Source organism: Vipera berus, assembly GCF_964194415.1.
Source record: "Vipera berus genome assembly, chromosome: 1".
Lineage (NCBI taxonomy): Eukaryota > Metazoa > Chordata > Lepidosauria > Squamata > Viperidae > Vipera > Vipera berus.
In genome coordinates, this window is record NC_138202.1 from 264,307,948 (window position 1) to 264,328,064 (window position 20,117).

General features: G+C 35.6%; 1 protein-coding gene across 1 annotated transcript in view; it reads left to right on the forward strand.

The window, feature by feature from the left end:
* LAMA2 (laminin subunit alpha 2) overlaps positions 1–20,117 on the forward strand; it is a 455,074-nt gene that overhangs the window by 265,890 nt on the left and 169,067 nt on the right. Inside the window, exons 19-21 of the mRNA XM_081312969.1 lie at positions 7,148–7,359; positions 10,726–10,832; positions 16,173–16,353. Coding sequence (XP_081169095.1) covers positions 7,148–7,359; positions 10,726–10,832; positions 16,173–16,353 — 500 coding nt within the window. The remainder of the gene's footprint in view (positions 1–7,147; positions 7,360–10,725; positions 10,833–16,172; positions 16,354–20,117) is intronic.

Below are 20,117 nucleotides of genomic sequence, written 5' to 3' on the forward strand. Positions count from 1 at the left end.
AGTTTTGTTCATGTTGAGTGAAAGCCCTGTCTTTAATCTCCTGTTTTATTTCTAGTATGTTTGTTCTTAGGTCTTCTTTAATTTCTACAGCCAACATAGTGTCCACATGTGTCTTATTTACATCCCTTCTATCAATTTCAACCCCAAGTTTTAGTTTTTCTGTCCTTGAAGTCTATATTATGTCTTCAATGTACAGATTGAACAAGTGTGGTGATAGAATACAGCCCTCTTTGTCTGCTTTTCTGATGTTAAATATTTTCATGTTATTAAATGTGTCTTCCTAATTATTGTAGAAATTTCATATCTGATTAATTAAAAGCTGGAGTATGCCTTTACTTTGAAAGGCTTCCTAAATCTTGAATTATCAACACAATCAAAAGCTTTAAAGTATTCTGTCATACTGAAGTTGTGTTCTTTTTAATACTCTGTTACTATTTCAATCAACCATCTAATATTAGCTATAAGTTCTCATATTCCCCTGTTATTTCTGACACCCACTTGTTCTATTGCACTTCTCTATATATAGGGCTTTAAAATTTCCAACAGAATCTTGCTGGCATGTGCTATTAGAACTATGTTCTTATATCCCTTTATATCTATTTTTTTAAGGATGAGAATGTACACAGATCTTTTCTACTCTGAGCCATATTTCTCTCTGTGTGTGTGTGTGTTGATTATTATGATCTATATCATTTCTCCATTACCATACTTGAAGAGCTATATGGCATTTATAAAAAACTGTGCTCTGCCACAGAGTTCACCATATCCTGCTGACACTATTGTTTGTGCTGTGCAACTGCTTATTGGTCAGGATATCCCACTTATATTGAGATTAATCTTCATACCTGCAAATCATTCCATTTCAAATCACTCTCTGGTTTCTCAAGCAAAGGCATATAATTAACCTAAAAATTTATTTCTTTTAACATTTTTTGCTCAACCTTCTTTCTTCAAACTATTTTTTCTTGAATTAATTCTTATTTGTAAAGAAATATTATTGTGTAAAACTGCTTCAGATTTTGATTCATTAATTTTCAGATTTCTACTTCTTGTTGCATCACAGAATCTATTCCTTGCTGCAAATTATTCAGGTTCTGAACAAAAACAAGGCGTAGTTTTACTGTACAAACATGCATACACACACATACATTTTTATCTGTTACACCATAAGTATAATGTTGCAAGTATTCTGCATACTTTCATGCATCAACATATTCAACAGCCATTACAATCCTTGTCTTACTCTTTCCTCAGTGCTGAACCATTTACTAAGCATTCTCAGACTGTTTTATTTACATCATATATCATTTTAATTACATTGGGCAACCAACTTTTTAAAAAATGTTCCATAACTCAAATCTATTCAGTTTATCATATACTTTCTTTAAATTGACAAGCATAAAATAATCTACTCAACCCTTGCCTGGCTAAAGCTACCCTTTTCACGTTTTGTCATCATCTTCTCATTGTATTCTCTCATCACTGTCTTCACACATCCTTTGGATTAAAATTATGCCAAAAACTTCCCAAACACGTTTAGCAAACTAATTTCTCTGTCATTCTGCATTCATTCTTCCTACCTTTTCTTTTGTATAGCAGAACAATGACAGGTTCTTCTGAAAGTCAGGTAGAGATACGTGCATCATTCATTGAACATGTTGCACAACCACTTCTTAAGCAAACCTCATTGATATTTTAATAGTTGTATCATCTATGCCTGCAACTTTACTAGTTCCCAAGATCACCACAGCATTTATGAGTTTGAGGTCATCATTTATTTTAGCTTTGATATTAACATTTGTTTCAGGTCTTCAACATATTGAAGTCATTCTCATGCTTTTTTTAAAAAAAAACTCCTTGCAGCACTGTGTCATTTCAATTTCATCCCAAATATTTTCTTCACTTTTATTTTCAATTCTCTTTGCTCTAGTAAAAGCTGCTTGTTTGGACCTCTAGTCTTACTTCCAAATAATTTTATGTTTCTATCAAAATTGTTTTACATCTTCTCTACCTCTTTTAATTGTCCTTTGCTATAGTTCTTCCCAACTATCTTTTATTCGTGTATATTATCTTTTATTATTTCTTGCAACAATCGTGTGCATTTTTTTCTCATTCTGTCCTGTATTCTTTTTCATACTTCTCATTATTGAAATTCCACAGTTTCCATAAAACTAGCTTATAAGGAGAAAGATCAGGACATGCATAGAATCTCTACATATATTTAAATGGTAAACCACGGTTGTTGTTCTTAAAGGGCACAGATAAGTATGCATTAGGACAGTGATTCTTAAGCTTGGCAGCTTTAAGTTGTGTGAATTTCAGCTTCAAGAATTCCCCATCCAGCATGAGGAGTTGACATCTACACATCTTAAAGCTGCCAGGGTTGGGAAACATTGCACTAGAATAGGGGTCCCCAGCCCCTGGGCCGTGACCCACTACTGGGCTGCAGCCTGCTTGAAATAGTGCCATGTGAAGTTCCACTCATGCAAGCAGAGGGCGCTTCAGTGGAGGGCGCTTGTGCTCGTGCACAAGCAGAGAGTGATCACAGGCAAAGCTCCATTCACATGAGTGGAGCTTTGCACACGAGCACAAGGGCCTTCTGCTCATGCGCGAGGCTCCATTTGCATGAGAGGAGGGTGCGCACACCCACCGCTCGAACCAATAGAGCTGTGCATGTGCACCCACCACTCACACCACCACCATCCCACATGCCAGGCCAGGCCACCAAGGTGGAAAGATTGGGGACTGCTGCACTAAAACACCTACTGCTGTAGTATGTGGAATTTGAGAAATTACAATTTATATAAAGAAATACAAACAAATATAAAACATTCCTTCAATATAACAATGTGGAAATTTTTAGAAAGAATATTCAATTAACAGAATGCAATCTGTTGCATTCAGATTGGGAATTAAATCAAAGGATTCAGCATATATTGTACTATATATTTGGCCTAATCCATCTGCCACAAAGAGAACTTACATATTCACTCACTTACCACTGTTGCTGTGACTTCTGAATGCTATTTCTATCTATCTTTCCTTTCTGCTGGCCTCTCAAACCCGAGAGACATGAAGCTAATAAATGTAAGAACCAAATCAGCTGAAAAGTACTTACTTATAGTTAGTCAATGTAGAGGTCACTGCGATTTCCATCTGCAAGTACCATCCATGGAAAGCTAGAAATGAATCTGCATAAGTGCTTTTTTAATAGTTACAAATTGCATAAAAATGCTCAAAGCAATTGCATTTGTGTATTTAGAAAGCTTTCTATAGAAGCTATTAAATGAGAGTGAGTAATCATTTCAGAATTTGCATGGAATCTCTTCAGGTTTTAGCATGCCAGTACTCCTCTGTCATGTTTAGCTATTAAACTAACTAATTTAGAAATTATCATGAAATGTTCTTCATTAATTTTGCCTTGGAACCATAATGATTTCTCTTCAGTGCTTGTACTGATTTTATGAGTGTCTTTTCCCCCCTTGCCAAATCCTTATACATTACCAGGCTACCTTTATATGTGTTTACCTGGAGTGACAGTTGCCCATTTCTTCTGCTGCTGCTTCATCTTTTTTTGTCTTTACCCTTTAAAAAAAAGACCATCACTTCATATTCCAGATGTGCTTTTATGTTCTGTAACTATTTCCTCGTTGTTTCCTAAGTTGATGTCATTTGTCCTTTGGTAAATGTGGAATGATTCTGTCTTTTTTTGCCATCCTTTTCTCTCAACAGACTCCTTGTTACATTCATGTTTATACCCTAAGGCCTGCACTTGGGATACTCTTTCTGTCTCTTTTTTCCCCTCTCTTCTTCTTCTCCCCATCCCTTCGCTGTAGTTCAACTCTCATATCTCATCAAGAACATCTGAGGTGTTGTAGATGAGCTGGAGATGAACGGGCCAGTGCATGTTCAGCAAAGTTTGAGACTTTTGAATTTAGAAGCTCTCAAAGATAACGAATGGGAATTTATTTCAGGAAGAACCAGAAACCACTGACATGATTTTATTTTAATGTAAGAAAAACAAGAAACTTTCAGAAATTTCTGAAGCAGGAAAAGTTAGCAGAAAATGGAGAAAAACCTGGAAGTGACTGTGGTAGAGGTAGTCCTTCACTTAAAACCAGAATTGAGGCCAGTTCCGATAAATGAGACAGTTCAAACAAAATTCTGGCAAGTTGTGCCAGTTGTTAAATGGGTAATCATGTGACCAACCCTATTTTATGAAATTATTTTTTTGCAGCAGTCAAAGCAAATGCCATGGTTGTTAAGTGAACCTGTTGTTCACAATGGACTCTTTTTTTTAACCAGAAAATGGAAACAAACACCAGTTTCTAGCAAAAAAACACCCGTAAATCGCAGCCATATGACCCCGGGACACTGCAAATGGCTGTAAATGCAGGCTGATTGCTGATTGCTCAAAATGCAATCCTGTGACCACAGGGGGGCAGACATCAGAACTTCAAATCCAGGTCATAAGTACCTTTTCGGGGGGGAGGTGTCCAATGAAACTTAAAATGGTCACTAAGTGACTGGTCACTAAGCAAAGACTACTTATAAATTACAAACAAAATATTGTTGTGGATCTTTTTTACATCTACACCTACACTTTGAAGTTAAAGGTAAAGGTTCTCCCGCACATGCGTGCTAGTCGTTTCCGACTCTAGGGGCCGGTGCTCATCTCCATTTCAAAGCCGAAGAGCCAGCGCTTGTCCGAGGACGTCTCCGTGGTCATGTGGCCGGCATGACTAGACGCCAAAGGCGCACGGAACGCTTTGAAGTTACTGTCCCCTATTTTCCAAAGCACCGGAAGGCAAGACAAGACAAGAAACAATGGATAGAAACTAATCAAGGAGAGAAGCAACCTAGAACTAAGAAGAAACTTCCTAACAATGAGAACAATTAACTAGTGGAACAGCTTGCCTTTAAATGTGGGTGCTTCATCATTGGAGGCTTTTAAGAAGAGACTGTCTGAAATGATATAGGGTCTCTTACTTGAGCAGGCGGTTGGACTTGAAGACCTCCAAGGTCCCTTCCAATTCTGTTATTCTGTACTCAGTATTCTGTATTCTGTATTCCTTTCCCACCCAGGTTTGAGTAAACCCACTTGTGAAGCAGTACAATTTTCTCATTTCTAAGAGTGAAGCAGGGATTTTGCTTCTCTTTGATCTGTGGAGGAGCAATTTCAGAGGCTTTTTCTGGTATTTTCAAAATCTGGAAGAGACCTCTAAAAGTGTGTAAAACAAATGCAAAGCACTTCCCTGAGGGAAACTGAGTTGCAACTTGCATCACCTTTTAGGCCCAAAGGGCCTCACAGGTCCACATCCAGCAGTCCTTGCTTAGGTTTATTTGCTATAGCTTTTCTTAAGCTATGGTGTTCAAAAAAAGCAAGCAAAATTGGATCTTGCTGCTCTCTTTCAGTGACTACTGTTCAGTTATTTCAGGAATCAGCATATGCAGCTCAACCATTTTCTTTCATTCATGTGGAATAATTATTATCCATTCTGAATAGATTAATCGGATTCTTTGTGAATTATTGCTGAGTCCTTTAACTTAAAAGTCCTTTAATTTAAAAGTCACAACATGAACTTTAGAAATGGAATGACTTTAGAGTTGTCAGAGAATACATATATTTTCTACCTAGATTAGGATTGCTCTTGATGGAACTAATGCTAAGAAACTAGAAAAATATGAACAATATCTTTTTATAACTATATCTGCATCCCCTTCTAAGTTCCTGTGTTTTCTCTCCTCATAAGCATCCTAATACAGTACCATATTTTTTCTGCTAATATCATACACTTCATTTTCTACATGATTTTTTTTCCCCATGAATGTTGGCATAGTAGACTGAAAAGGAAAATAAAATGGTTAGTAAATTATGTCTTTAGCTAGGCAAGATAGATGCTGAGGGGTAAGGAGAACTTTAATGCTTCCACTTCCCAAGTTAAACTGGAAGGTGCCAAGGTAGGATCACTTGTCAGAAGAGTTTGCTCCAGTGGAATGCTTGAATAAGCATCTAGACACATTGGTAGAATGCCAAGAGACAAAAGTTTGTATTAAATTTAGGTAGTAGAGTGCCAAAGAGGAATATAAGTGGATTGTCATTTGTTGAAGAGTTAGTTATGATTAGAAGTTCATGCATTACACACATCCTTGGGGTGCTGTTATTACAATAGGCTTTGGCATTATCAGATGAAAGACAAAGCCTAATGGAAAAATAAAAAAGTAACAAAAATAAGCAAAGAGAATAATGAGTATTAATTGGAGGAATCTGTATTGTTTCAATATACTTTCAGCAATCATATTGCATTGGCCACATGGGAACTTTTGTTCTATGCTTCTATGCAATTTAAGACAAAAGAAGCAGACTAAGGCTCTAAGCATAGGACTGAGTTTCTAACTGTGTGTTGTTATATATTACAAGTCATTAAGACTATAGTCTTATGGAGCCATTTCTCTTCTGCCCTATCAACCTTCTTTGAAACTGTTCACTGGACAGGATTCATATGACCTGGTCATTAACATTTTCCTGTATCCTTCTAAACATTACAGACATGCCTATTTTGTGGTAGTAGTCCACAGAGAGTTTTGGCTACTATCCTAAACATATTCAGAATAAGGCATTGCATTTGCATACATGTATAATTCAGAAACAGTCTTTATTATGAATAGAGATATAGATTTATTGTGCATATACTCTACTTCCTTGTCAGTTTGTAACGTTTATTAGGTTCCATCATAAACAGGGATTTTTATGTTGAGGAGGAGAATAGCAGTTTTCTAAGTAACTTATGCTATCGTGCCCTTGTACATGGCACCCATATGGTGTTATGTAAACTTCAATGCAAAGATGGTATTTCTGACTATGATTTTGTTCATCCTTACTTCTTACAGCATAGCCCCTTCTTATTTCCCTCCTTTCACATTATTATCTAACACAAAGCATAGCTGGCAATATTTTTGCAATAATCTGTTGTTGTTATTATTATTGTTGTTTGTTTGTTTTTAAATGAGGAAAGAGGGTCTGGAAATCCTCAGACTATCCAAATCCAGCTATTGTTAGTTATTCCTAAGGACAACAAAACTGTAATCATTGCTTAATGCCAACAGGCCGAAGTAAATGCTAGAACTGATCTGTATTTCTCCCTAGGTGTGCAGAAGGCTATTTTGGACAACCTTCAAAACCAGGGGGATTGTGCCAGCCTTGCCAATGTAATGACAATCTTGACTTCTCCATTCCTGGCAGCTGTGACAGGTTGTCTGGAGCTTGTCTTAAATGTAAGCCAGGTACAACAGGCCAGTACTGTGAGAAGTGTGCTGACGGGTATTTCGGAGATGCTCTTGATGTAAAGAAATGTCAACGTAAGTCCTAGAAACTTGCTTTTCCTGTCAAAATGCATTCATTCCCTGTAGGCACATCTCATGAGTGTGTCAAACAGAACGTGCATTTATTTGCATAGTATTACCTACAGTACATTCATATTACACAAAATAGAGCCATTCAGATTGTCTGGTTGGTTACCCCCCACACACTCAATGGCCTGTTAATTGCCTAGCGGTCATGATTTGTTGGTTTGTTTACACAATGCCATCAGTATAATGTTCCTTTTAGAGATGTGACCCTTACTCTTCTATTCCTCTGTACTTCAGTTTCTGTGAGTTTTTTTACTTTCTTTCTGTCACGGAGAGTTATTATATCTAATTGGATATTATTTGTGTGTGGACCACAGCCTTTATTCCCCCTTTCTTTATAGTACCGTATTTGAATCCCTTTTGGGAAGTGCCCCCTGCAATAAGACAAAGGAAGTAAAAAAAACACAAATAAAACATTATACATGAATATAGCTTTGCACATTTATAAAAGCTGGCTACCTCTATTTTTAGAAAGTGTTTGGGAATGAATCACCCCCATAAAATTAATCACAATTAAAGTATATCTTTGTGAGGAAGAGAGGTGTGATGTATTCTGTTATATGTCATGTTTCTATGCCAGAGGTTGAGGAGCTGGGGTAATTTCTCTGATTATTGCAATAGTGTAAAACTGGTATTTGAAGTGAGTAATTCCTTTCAAAGATTAGCATGCCTGCTTTGGAAGCGACCCTAGGTGATTTAGGATAAACTTAAGTATTGGTGCCAAATCTTTGAGAGGATGGAACCACTTCACTGCTTTTAAGTGTCTTGCCAGGTAGTGAAAAATGCTAAAGGTTTTGCAGGGAATGGCATGATTTACTAGAATAGATGATACAATAAAAATATTTAAACATTACTTTAAACCAATCACATTCTAATGCATAAGTGGGTAGAATGAAGTTAAATTTTAAAAATGGGAAACTAGATGAAATTGAATTTGGAAAAAATAAAGTACCACTAATCCTTGCCTGAACTGTAGTTGCTGGCTAATCTATAAAAGGGCTCAGAAGATAGCAGGAAATTTGGAGCAATTTGCTGATCACATGCTCTGAATAAATAGTTGTGAAGTTCTATAACAGACAAAATGACTGAGAATGACACTTCCCGATATGACTTCTATGAAATCAGTTCCTTTTTTCAGTTACCTTTTAAAGTTTTACAAAGTCTAGAAAATAAAACAAAACCCTAGAGATACTCACCTTTGCCTATATTTGTTTCTGTGATATTCTCATTTGTCCATCATTAAGTTTTCCCTTGATCATACTTGCAACCACAGCTGTTGTCTGAACATGAGCTCTCTTACTGTGTTCTTTTGTCACCTCTTCCCTCATGTTTGCTCTTGACCATTTCTGGAAAGTTGCAGATCTGTTGAAAAAACATTCCTATTCCTCATTCCTGTTTCCAAAATTAAAATACCCATTTTATATCTATGCATTTCCTAGCATGCAGACAAGTAGTTTGTGTTATGTTCTTCATTGTCTCTGTCTCTAGTCTACAGCTCTTAAGATATTTGGGAGGTAGGGGTCATCCAACTCCCAAACAAGTCTGCTTAGGTTCTGAGCACAAACAACATTCTAACACATTCAGACTAAAATAAGAGTTTATTAAGAATTCACTAGCATGTCTGATGACGTATTTGTTAACAATACCAACATAAAAACCCTGAATTTGAAAAATCAAACTATAGATGGAATTGTAGTGGCCTTCATTGCATAATGCTTCTTGAGTCACAGTCAAAGTACTCAACATTTTTCACAGATTCAGATGTATAAGGAGTTGTTTTACAGATACAGTTACAGATGTACAAGTAGCTTTAATTTTGTCAGTTGACTTATCTTTAGGTAATGTATGGATTACCCATTTTTCATGGAACTTTGGTTCAAAATTCAGTGGTCAGTTTATCCATGCATGGGCTTCTTTGCAAGTATATATGGAATATATGGTAATTGAAATAAGTATTATCATATATACTCATGGATAAACCCATCAGGATAAGCCATACCCAATTTGGAGTGTGTATTTTACCATCTAAAATTCTCAAATTATCCATGACTGATGAGTATATATGGAAACATATTCATTTATATCAGCTGAACTAATCACCTACATCCAACCATATATAATCATTATATTTTTCATTGCTTTGAATTTCATAAGAAAAATGATCTATAAATAATCAACCTCCTGATTCCACATCCTGACTGACTGATATATTATGTTATCTCTACAAAAAAAGCCAATTTTTTTGCCAATTTTCAAAGGTCAGGTTTTTTAAGGGGATAATATTTTGGGGATTCATTTTAAGAAATACTGTCTCTTATAATATGCATATGTAACATTTGGAATGAGATAAGGAATAAGGAAGAATCTTATTCTGAGAACTAGACCTACTCAAGGGACAAAAAGTAAGGTGAAAAGGTCTTTAGTGAACCTGAAAGGTCTTTATGCTCCATTTAATACTTTAAAAAAACTGAAATATTATACAGTTTTTTGAACTGTATAAGGAAATCCATAGGTCAGGCTAATACAAATTATCATTTGCCACCATGAATGTAAAAGTACTCCACTAGCATTTTTCAACTTCAGCTATTTTAAGATGTTTGTACTTCAGCTCCCAGAATTCCCCAACCTAATGGTTGGGGAATTCTGGGAGCTGAAGTACAAACATCTTACAAATGCTGACATTGAAAAACATATTTGTACTTTAATATTATTTGACAGTCCTCTCTTCTTCCACTGGAATTCAGGAAAAACAAGAACATATACTGCCACAAATGGTGGGTGCTTTATTAAACTGAATAAATTACAAGTTGTACAGTATAAGGCCATCATAGGGTCTGAAACAAAGGAGTCATTAGTTTGTGTAGACTTCAGATTATTGACTTAATTTGTTAGGGTTTTTTAAAAAAATAACTGGGAAACTACTGGTAAATAAAGAATTGTGTCTTTATGGGTTAGTTCTGCTTCTTCAGCTTTTAAAAGATGATAAATGGGAAAAAAGAATGTTCCTCTGTATTCCCTTGCTAAGTATTCTAGTATTCTTTTACTTGTATAAGAACTGTGAAGATTAGCTGGATGACAGGCTGTAAATTATAAATCAGGAATTGATTTGTAATTTATAAACCTCCCCTGCCCCAGAAGTTGATCTTTTCTAGCCTTCTGTTCATCATTGTAAGATAATTTTAAATGTTACAGGAGCTAGATGACTAAACTCTTGTAAAAGATTGCCAGCAAATGTTTATGTATACAGTTCTATGCATATTTATGCTATGGATGTTCATCATCAGCTGAATCCAACTTGTTTTTGTCTACCTCAAGCCTGCAGCTGCAATATCAATGGCTCATTTTCAGAAGTCTGTGACTATAAGACTGGACAATGTCATTGCAAGCCCAAAGTTCTGGGACGTCAGTGTAATCAGTGTAAGGTAAGACACCAGAATCTGATCTAGACTTAGTTGTTCTATTTCTCATCATTTATGGAATAGAAAAACATTTCTATATCCACAAAATGTCATTGGTACTTTTAGACACATAGCAAGTTACGTTATGTGACTTTCTTTTCAGTCTTAATATCTTCACCTTCATTGTGTTTCTGGAACAATTTTGTTTGCTAAATAAATTATGTTATTCTGGGGCACAAAATCTATCCACTTTTAGAATCTAAAACAAAATAAATATATCATTATTATTTTATTTATGTTCTCAAAAGGGCAAGGAATAATTTTCATTAAAAATATTGACATAAGAGTTCACTTGTTTTTAAAATGTTCAAGTAGCTGAACGGACAGATATCTTTTTCTCTGTGATGTGATAAAAATATATTTTTTATTTTTTTTATGAGATGGAATATCATTCATCCATAATGCACTATGATGGAGGGAAATGCTAACTATGCAATCTTATGTATCTTTCCTTTATAGCAACAGCCTTTCCATGTATTGTAATTAACCATATAAACAATGGTGAGCATCCCAGATTCTCCAGCCGTTGACCTGTGACATGAGTTAAAAGCTGATATTTGCACTTTCAGCAGAACTGTGCCGTGGAGATGTCTGTGTTGATATATAAAATATATAAAATGCTATATAGCTCTACGTATATATAAAATGTATTTACATGCCTCAGCTTTCATCTGGTGCTCTTAGAAAATATTTGCTGAGAAGATTTTAGAGTTTATACTATTTAAACTATATAAAACGTATCATTTGATCTAATCTGCTTTTCCCAGATACAAAAATGGAGAATAAATAAGGAAATAAGAATAAGGAATAACTCCAATGCCTTTTTGAATCCTGGCAATACAGTGATGAGCACAAAGTTCATTAAGTGTTTAACATTAAATTACTGAAATGCTTCTTATCAATGAAGATGTCTAGAACTCTTACATCTTGATCATAATGATATACAGTACTTATATTTTTTTTCTCATGATTATATAAATGCTTAAAGCTCTTTATATTAGGCCTTGAAGCATTTAGAACAGAATATTGTAAAATAACTACGGCAAACAACCAAGTATATCCTGAAGCTAATAAATAGGTAATTAGTTTAGAAAGTAATTATCATATAATTATGATTAGTTTAGAGACTAATTATAAAGCATGAGAGTTTTAGGGAATATCAATGTTGATTTCTATTAGACATTTGTCCCCATCTCCTGTATGGTTGTTTAAAACTGAACAGCTGGAAGTGCGAGGAGGAATCGATCAATATTCCAGAATTTTTTTAAGCAGCAAAAATATGATTTCCTGAAATCTTACTAATATTTGTCAAATAGTTCTGCCAAAGAGGGAAGCCTCTTACTGTATTGCATGTAATGTAAAAGAAAAAAAATCTTACTGGAAATTATTCATAGCATCATTTGTTTGGTTTTATAAATAAAAATGAAGGCTTGAGGTACAGAAAACATGCTATAATAGTAATATGATTTGCCCTGAGATTTAGCTCTACAAATATTAATGCTTTGGTATTTCTTGCTTTTATTCTCAAGTTATCTACTGTTCTGATATTTCTTGTACATTCACTTCTTAACTTGTTTTCCTCCCTTATTTCTCTTTGAAAGTCCACTTACTTTTGGGCTCCAGAAAAGCAGTTCTGCATTCCATGTGGCTGCAGTCCAGTAGGATCTATGTCCTTGAACTGTGATGTGTCAGGGAGATGTATTTGTAAATCCGGATTTGCTGGTAAACGATGTGAACTGAGCAGGCAGGTGTACATCCGGAAAGGGAAGCCATCAAGCTCTCAACAAACGAAAGCATCCCATCAAAGATGGAGCTCTCCCACTGCAAGTGGGTGTCCAAGGGGTGCTTTCAAGTCTTCTGATTTGGTAATAAAACATGATAAATTCCGCATGCATTGCATTTTGGCATGCGTTTGTGCTGGGAAGTACTACATTAACAACCTACCCAAAACTCTGCCCTATCAACTTTAAAAACAAGGCTGAGAAAATTATAATGATGGAATGATAACCTTCTGGGATAGAGCCTTCACCCAAATGCTTAAGGAATTATTTCTACAAACACATCACAACAGTACTTTTTATATTAATATATAGGTAAAGGTAAAGGTTCCCCCGCACATGCGTGCTAGTCATTTCCGACTCTAGGGGCCGGTGCTCATCTCCGTTTCAAAGCCAAAGAGCCAGCGCTTGTCCGAGGATGTGTCCGTGGTCATGTGGCCGGCATGACTAGACGCCAAAGGCGCACGGAACGCTGTTACCTTCCCACCGTATTGGTCCCTATTTTTCTACTTGCATTTTTACGTGCTTTCGAACTGCTAGGTTGGCAGAGGCTGGGACGAGTAACAGGCGCTCACTCTGTTAGGCGGCACTCGGGATTCAACCCGCCAAACTGCCAACCTTCTGATCGACAACCTCAGCGTCCTAACCCACTGAGCCACTGTGTCCCTTACATTAATATATAGCATAGTCAATATTAGCCATAAGATTAACACCATTAATACACAAAGAAATAAAAAAAACTTTTCTGAAGTAATTCAACATAATTTCAATTCTTTCTTTAAAAGATATGAATGAGGTATAGCCTCCTTTTGAGAAATTGGACACATTATAATGAAATGGTTTCCACTTTATTACCACACAAATTAGTAAGATGCTCCCAAAAGTGTGCTTTAGAGCAGTGTTGTTTCTCAGCCTTGGCAATGTGAAGATGTGTGGACTTCAATTCCCAGAATTCCCCAGACAGTTGACAAAGTTGAGAAACACTGCTATAGAGCATTGATGTTCTTGTAAGTAAAACATGATAGAGACAGGTGCTCTGTTGTGCAGCTTGTCAGCTTTCCATTTAATTTTACATCTTTCATGTTAAAATATTGTAGCAGAATTCAAGAGATGCAGAACAGGGAATCTAATGAACCCAAATGAACTCTCTGACCTGATCTTACCCTGCAGTACATAGATATAGGCAAATTTTGTGATTCCCTTAGGCAACCTGTACTTTTGCTGACTTTTTGCTACAAGTAATATGCATAGACATGGTTGTTCACTGACATATGCATTTATATGCTTTTCTGCATGATATTTTTTCAACCACTTGCAGTGATGCTCAAAAGCATAGGGAGCTACAAGCCAGAAATAACAATATTTCTGGCATACCAGGATCTGTGTTAAAAGAAACGTTGAATTTCTTGTCAATGGGCCACAATCTCTTGAGCTACTTTATACCAAACCAAGAATTTAAAGGTACCCAAGAGAATTCCTTTGTCCTTTACTTTGAATGGCAGATCTTGCTGCCTTAAACAGTGAAGATGCTTCATTGCTGATTGAAGTGCTGGTTGTAGAATAGAATAGAATAGAATAGAATAGAATAGAATAGAATAGAATAGAATAGAATAGAATAGAATAGAATAGAATAGAATAGAATAGAATAGAATAGAATAGAATAGAATAGAATAGTTGAGGACTACCTGTATTATTAAACAGAAGATGAAATGTATTAGATTATTACTACCTTCATGTGAACACAGTAGATAAAACATAATTTTAGTTAACAGATACAGAAGTATTTAAAAAATTGGATACATATATATGTGTTAAATTTGGATTTCCAACAAAAAGTTAAAGGGAGACTGATATAGCTATATCGAGCTTTTTGACTCTCATCAGCCAGCCATACCCTTCTGAGATTTAATCCTGGGCTACTTGCATGTTAGGCAGCTGTATTAATTTCTAGGCCACAGGCTCTTCTCCTCTAGGACTGACTGGTTTGATCGCCTTGCAGTCCAAGGGACTCGCAGAGTCCTCTCCAGCACCATAGTTCAAAGGCCTCAATTCTTTGGCGCTCAGCCTTTCTTATGGTCCAACTTTCACAGCCATACATTGCAACTGAGAAGACCATAGCCTTGACTATACACACTTTTGTTGGCAGGGTGATGTCTCTGCTTTTTAGTGTGCTGTCTAGATTTGCCATGGCTTTCCTCCCCAGGAGTGTGCGCACACGCACACACACACACACACACACACACACACACACACACACACACACACACATCTTTCCTATACATAGGCACAAGTATGTGAAATTCTAGGATTATTGGTTCATTTGAAAAGGAAATTCACACAAGGGGAACCAAAATCTTGTAGCAAAGAATTTTATTCTAAAAGGGTATTTTATTATTTTCAGCCTTTAAACAGGATTTATCATCCAACTATTTATTTAAAACTGCATGCTGACTATGCCTGGTTTCATTGAGTAATTCTGAATTACTCTTGAGGGATTTCAACTTTAGTTTTGGTTTCTCTCTCTCTCTCTCTCTCTCTCTCTCTCTCTCTCTCTCTCTCTCTCTCTCTCTCTCTCTCCCTTTTTCTGCATCATGAGCAGAGATAAGAGGGTAACATAAGAGGATAAGAGTATTTAATTAAACCTTAATTGCATCAGTGAAGCTTTTCCTCCCATTGCTAAATATAGCAATCACCCCAGTACACCGAAAAGAAGAAATGTCTATAAAATGTGCATGTTTATTGTTTTAACCTGGCTTCCCATCAAGAAACAAATTCAGGCTTTACTGGATGATCAAGAGGCCAAGCCAGTGGTGGGATTCAAATATGTGAGCAACAGATTCTTTGTGTGGATGCAGCTTCTGGAAGTCCATTCTGGGCCTGGGCAACAAAAAAATTAGCTACCGGTTCTGCCGAACTGGTGTAAACTGGTGTGAACTGGCTGAATCCCACCACTGGGCCAAGCAGATCCATAATTAAGGCAGAATAATGGTATCAAGTATTCTGGTGTATGTTTTTATGCTTTGATCAAGTTCTTGTAATGGTAGCTCAAGGAGCTATTGCAAACTCATTAATGGCAAAGTTTTATATAAGATATAGGTGTATCTTTGTAAAATGTTTTTCTTGTAACAGAAAAGATTTTTTTTTTTTAAAAAAAAGATGTGCTTTTGCATTGTGCTATTTAACAAAAATAAATTAATGAGTCTTCATGTACATATTTGAGTTCATAAAATTCAAAAGGGATTTATTTGAATTGCACATTTGAACATTTACAAATGTATTTTAGGCTGAACGTATACAACTTTAAAACATCTAAAATATGAATCTGGGTAATGTGATAGCATCATTTGGCTACAAGTGGAAATGACAGTATTTACCCGTTCTAATTCATTTTGGTGGTCTGAGTTAGAAAAAAGGAAAGTCATTCCTTTCTACCTTTATATAGTTTTTCAAATCTGTATGTTCTTTCTCCTTTTCTATCCCCTCATTTTTATTTCTGCTAACTGATATTCTGTCTCTACTGTGACAGTCTGGTACCTTTGGTGTGCAGTCATCAAGAGGATGTGTCCCTTGCAATTGTAACTCATTTGGATCGAAATCATTTGACTGCGATGAAACTGGACAATGCCGCTGCCAACCAGGAGTTGGAGGAAAGAAATGTGACCATTGTGCTCATGGATTTTATGATTTTGAGGAAGGAGGTTGCACCCGTACGTATATAATCAAGTTTCATTTAATAGCTAGTGGCTTTGTGGGAGAGGAAGGGTTTTTCAAGATGGTCTTCTAGATGGATAGATGGACTTTAAAGATTAAAGAGAAAGAAGACTTGGTGTACTTTAGAACATGGGATAATTTCTATCAATGGCTAGAAAAACAAGTTAGAGAGAAAGGAATGTGGTATGTAATTTTGAATATATATTAGCAAGAAGAAGGCTTTTGAGTGATTAATTAACATATTGTTTATGATAATTAACTATTATGTATTATTGTTTGTTAAACACATGAACCCAGACATTATGCTGTTTGCTAAATATTTAAAATGTTATTTGGAAAAATCCCATCCCCAACCCTAACCCTAACCCTAACCCTGGCCCCACCTTATTCCTAACCCTATAAAAACTAATAAAATCTAAAGAAAGAAAGAAAGAAAGAAAGAAAGAAAGAAAGAAAGAAAGAAAGAAAGAAAGAAAGAAAGAAAGAGAGAGAGAGAGAGAGAGAGAGAGAGAAAGAAAGAAAGAAAGAAAGAAAGAAAGAAAGAAAGAAAGAAAGAAAGAAAGAAAGAAAGAAAGAGAAAGAAAGAAGGAAGAAAGAAAGAAAGAAAGAAAGAAAGAAAGAAAGAAAGAAAGAAAGAAAGAAAGAAAGAAAGAAAGAAAAAGAAAGAAAGAAAGAAAGATGGTCTTCTAGTGGAAAAAAGCTAAGTGCATTATTTTCACTATGGAGTTTAACTCTAGGCAAAATTGATTTTACACAGGACAGTTTTTATTTTTATTTGAAAACTTGTACAAAATATTTTCAAACATGCAAGACAATCATAACATTTTTAAAAAAAAAAGTCCAAATAAAAGCTCTGCAAATATACTATATAAGTGTCAAGCAGACATCAAATTCTTTGGGGCAAAACGGGGGCATGAGAAGTTATAAATAATGGAAAGGGTTCTACCCTGATTCTGTGCATAGGTTGCTGAGTAAGGTAGAATAGAAAGGACAAAGTCTAAGCAAGGAATGATTAGTTTGGGTTCCCTTTTAAGGAGTTCAGATGTTTCTGTTACTGTGTTGAATATATTGTTTGATATTCTTAACAGTATGCCATTCATTGAAATTATTTCCTTTGCTCAGTAGTTTACGTTTTCTAATATCTACTGTAAAATAAAATAAAATAAAAGGCCACTTTATATTAGAATTATTATTTAAAAATAGTTGCTATATTTATCCAGCTCTGACCTATCTAGCTGATGTTCAGATCAGAATATAATTATTTGAGTTGTGAACTCTTCTAAACTGATTTGAAAGAAGTGCTTCAAAACTCACTCAATTGAGTGAATCAGGTATTCATTAACACAAAAAAAAATTTTCAGATTGCGTTATTAAAGAGCAAAAAAAATTGAAAATAAAAAGGTTAAAAAAGTGGACAGGGGTGATTTAATGAATAGCAAAAAAAGGTTGTGCTCTCATAAGATGCAACCAACTTTTTCCAAAAGGTTTTGGAGAGTTCCCAGACATATTAACTATCTTTTGATTTTCATGCTTATCTACATTTGTGATGTAGTTTTTAAGGTCTAAAAAGGATTCAAGTGTATATTAAAATACTAATGATATATATCAATCAATATATATTATGCATTTTTAATTCTGATTATAAATTCTTTTATTAGACAAAGCACTAAAAATACATACATACAAAAAATAGCAAGAAGGAATGGGAAGAGAAGAAAAGGATCAAAAGTATTTTAAAAATTCCTTTCTCACCCCTTATGGGTGGTGTGTGTGTCTTCCTCCATCTCAGGTGCTCCACCAGAGGCATGGGAGTTTGAGGGTTTTGTGCAAGATCTTAGCTGTTTCTAGAACCACACTCTTCTGGACAGAGAGCTCTGATGTGGTTCCTGCGATCTGCTGGAGCCACTCTCCTAGCTCAGGAGCCACAGCCCCGGGTGCTCCTACCAGCTCTGAGGCCACTTGATCTTTGCTTTCTACATCCGCTCTAGTTCCTTCTTCAGGCCTTAGAATTTCTGCATTTTCTCATATTTATTCCTATCACTTGGCACAACTACATTTAGCATCACTGCTATTGTTTGATCCTTGTCTACTGCCCTGATATTTGGTTGATTGGCCAGTACCTGCCTGTCTGGCTTGATCTGGAAGTTGCACAGGCTCTTAACCTTCTTATTCTACACAAACTTCTGTGACATCTCCCTTCTCAACTTGGGAGGTTCTAGCCTTTACGTTGTTCATGTACACAATGCCTGCTACTTGGTTGTGGCACTTATGATGTTCCTGCCTGCATCTTACACCCTGCCACTATGTCTTGGATTCCCTCTGAGCTCTCTGTAAAAAAGTGTGCACCTTGAATCCTGTCTAGTGTGATAGACCTCTGCTCCTATAGATTGGGTGCTTAATGCTTGTTTTTGCACTGCTATGATCCGTGCCTCAGTGCTTTCTGTTAGTCCAGGTGTTTCCCACCACTGGTAGGATTTCCTAATGCCAGCCACCTCAGCTATCTCTCAATGGTATATCCCATGAAGGGCATTGTTTTGCCATGGTACATATTCTTTAGGTAAATTGATCAAATCTTCAAACTTCTAAACTAAGAGAAGAATCATTGTGTGCCTAAACCATTTTCTTCAACATTTAATGCCACTCTCAACTAAAAAAATCCATACAAACTATTTGCATTGGTTAAAAGAACGTAAAAAAAGTGTTCAGGATCACGTGTTCTGGATTTTTTAAAATAAATATAATTTATGAGAGAAAAAATATGAAGTAAGTGATGAAGAAAGATATTACGTAAATGATTGGATTAGAAAAAGTATGCAGAAAAATGCAAGCATTAGGATATTTTTTTGCTTTTAAAAATGTACACAGTTGAGAAGCTAAACAAAAACAGCTTCACAAATGAATCTGACATATATCAGAATTAAACTAATCTGTGGATTTGTATTTAGAGCACAATCCTATATGCTCAGCCATATGTTATTTTCAGTAATGTTTATTTACAAATACATATGGATGAAAATCTATCCTTATTAAACAAGGAGCCTGGTTCTCTGCATAAATAAAATTAAATGGGACTTTCTCTCACTTGCATATATGATTGCAATCTAAATTAAACCTTGGCTTAAATTCTTTGGTACTCTAAAGTCTAACTTCAAAATGTCAAATAGGAGTCCTCCTATTCAAATTTTTGTATGTCCAGTTTATTTGGGCATAACACTGAGTAATGATAATCCTCCTCCTGATTATGCTGAAGTATGACAGTAGCTTCAAGGCTATTGAAAGATGACTTAGTTTGATCCTTCTGTTAGCAAGTGGAAAGCAAATTTTGTTGGGAAGATAAATGCGTTTTAAGATTTCTATAGGTTATATTCAGAACCATGATTCAACTCTGCTAGAGACCATGTACAGGAAGAGTGGACCTATAAAGATGTGTTTATTGTCATGTAAATGTTCAAGCATGACAGCGTTTGGTAAGAATAAGAGGTCATTTCTTGCATTCCCTGAAGAGAAACACATGAAATGAAAAATAAATGATAAATCCAGCATTAAAGAACTTAGCAGAAAAGGGGATTGAACAAGCACGCAGGGAATTACTGCGATTTGTCATTTTTGCAGAACTTGCAGGTCTGTAGAGCTGTTTTCTTGTTATGAAAACTTTCTATAATCATTTCTTGTGGTTTGAATGATCATGTTTGATCCATCAATCTCCATTTTTTTCATATGATATAGTGATGGAAATAAATGATGCACTTATGGTTAACTG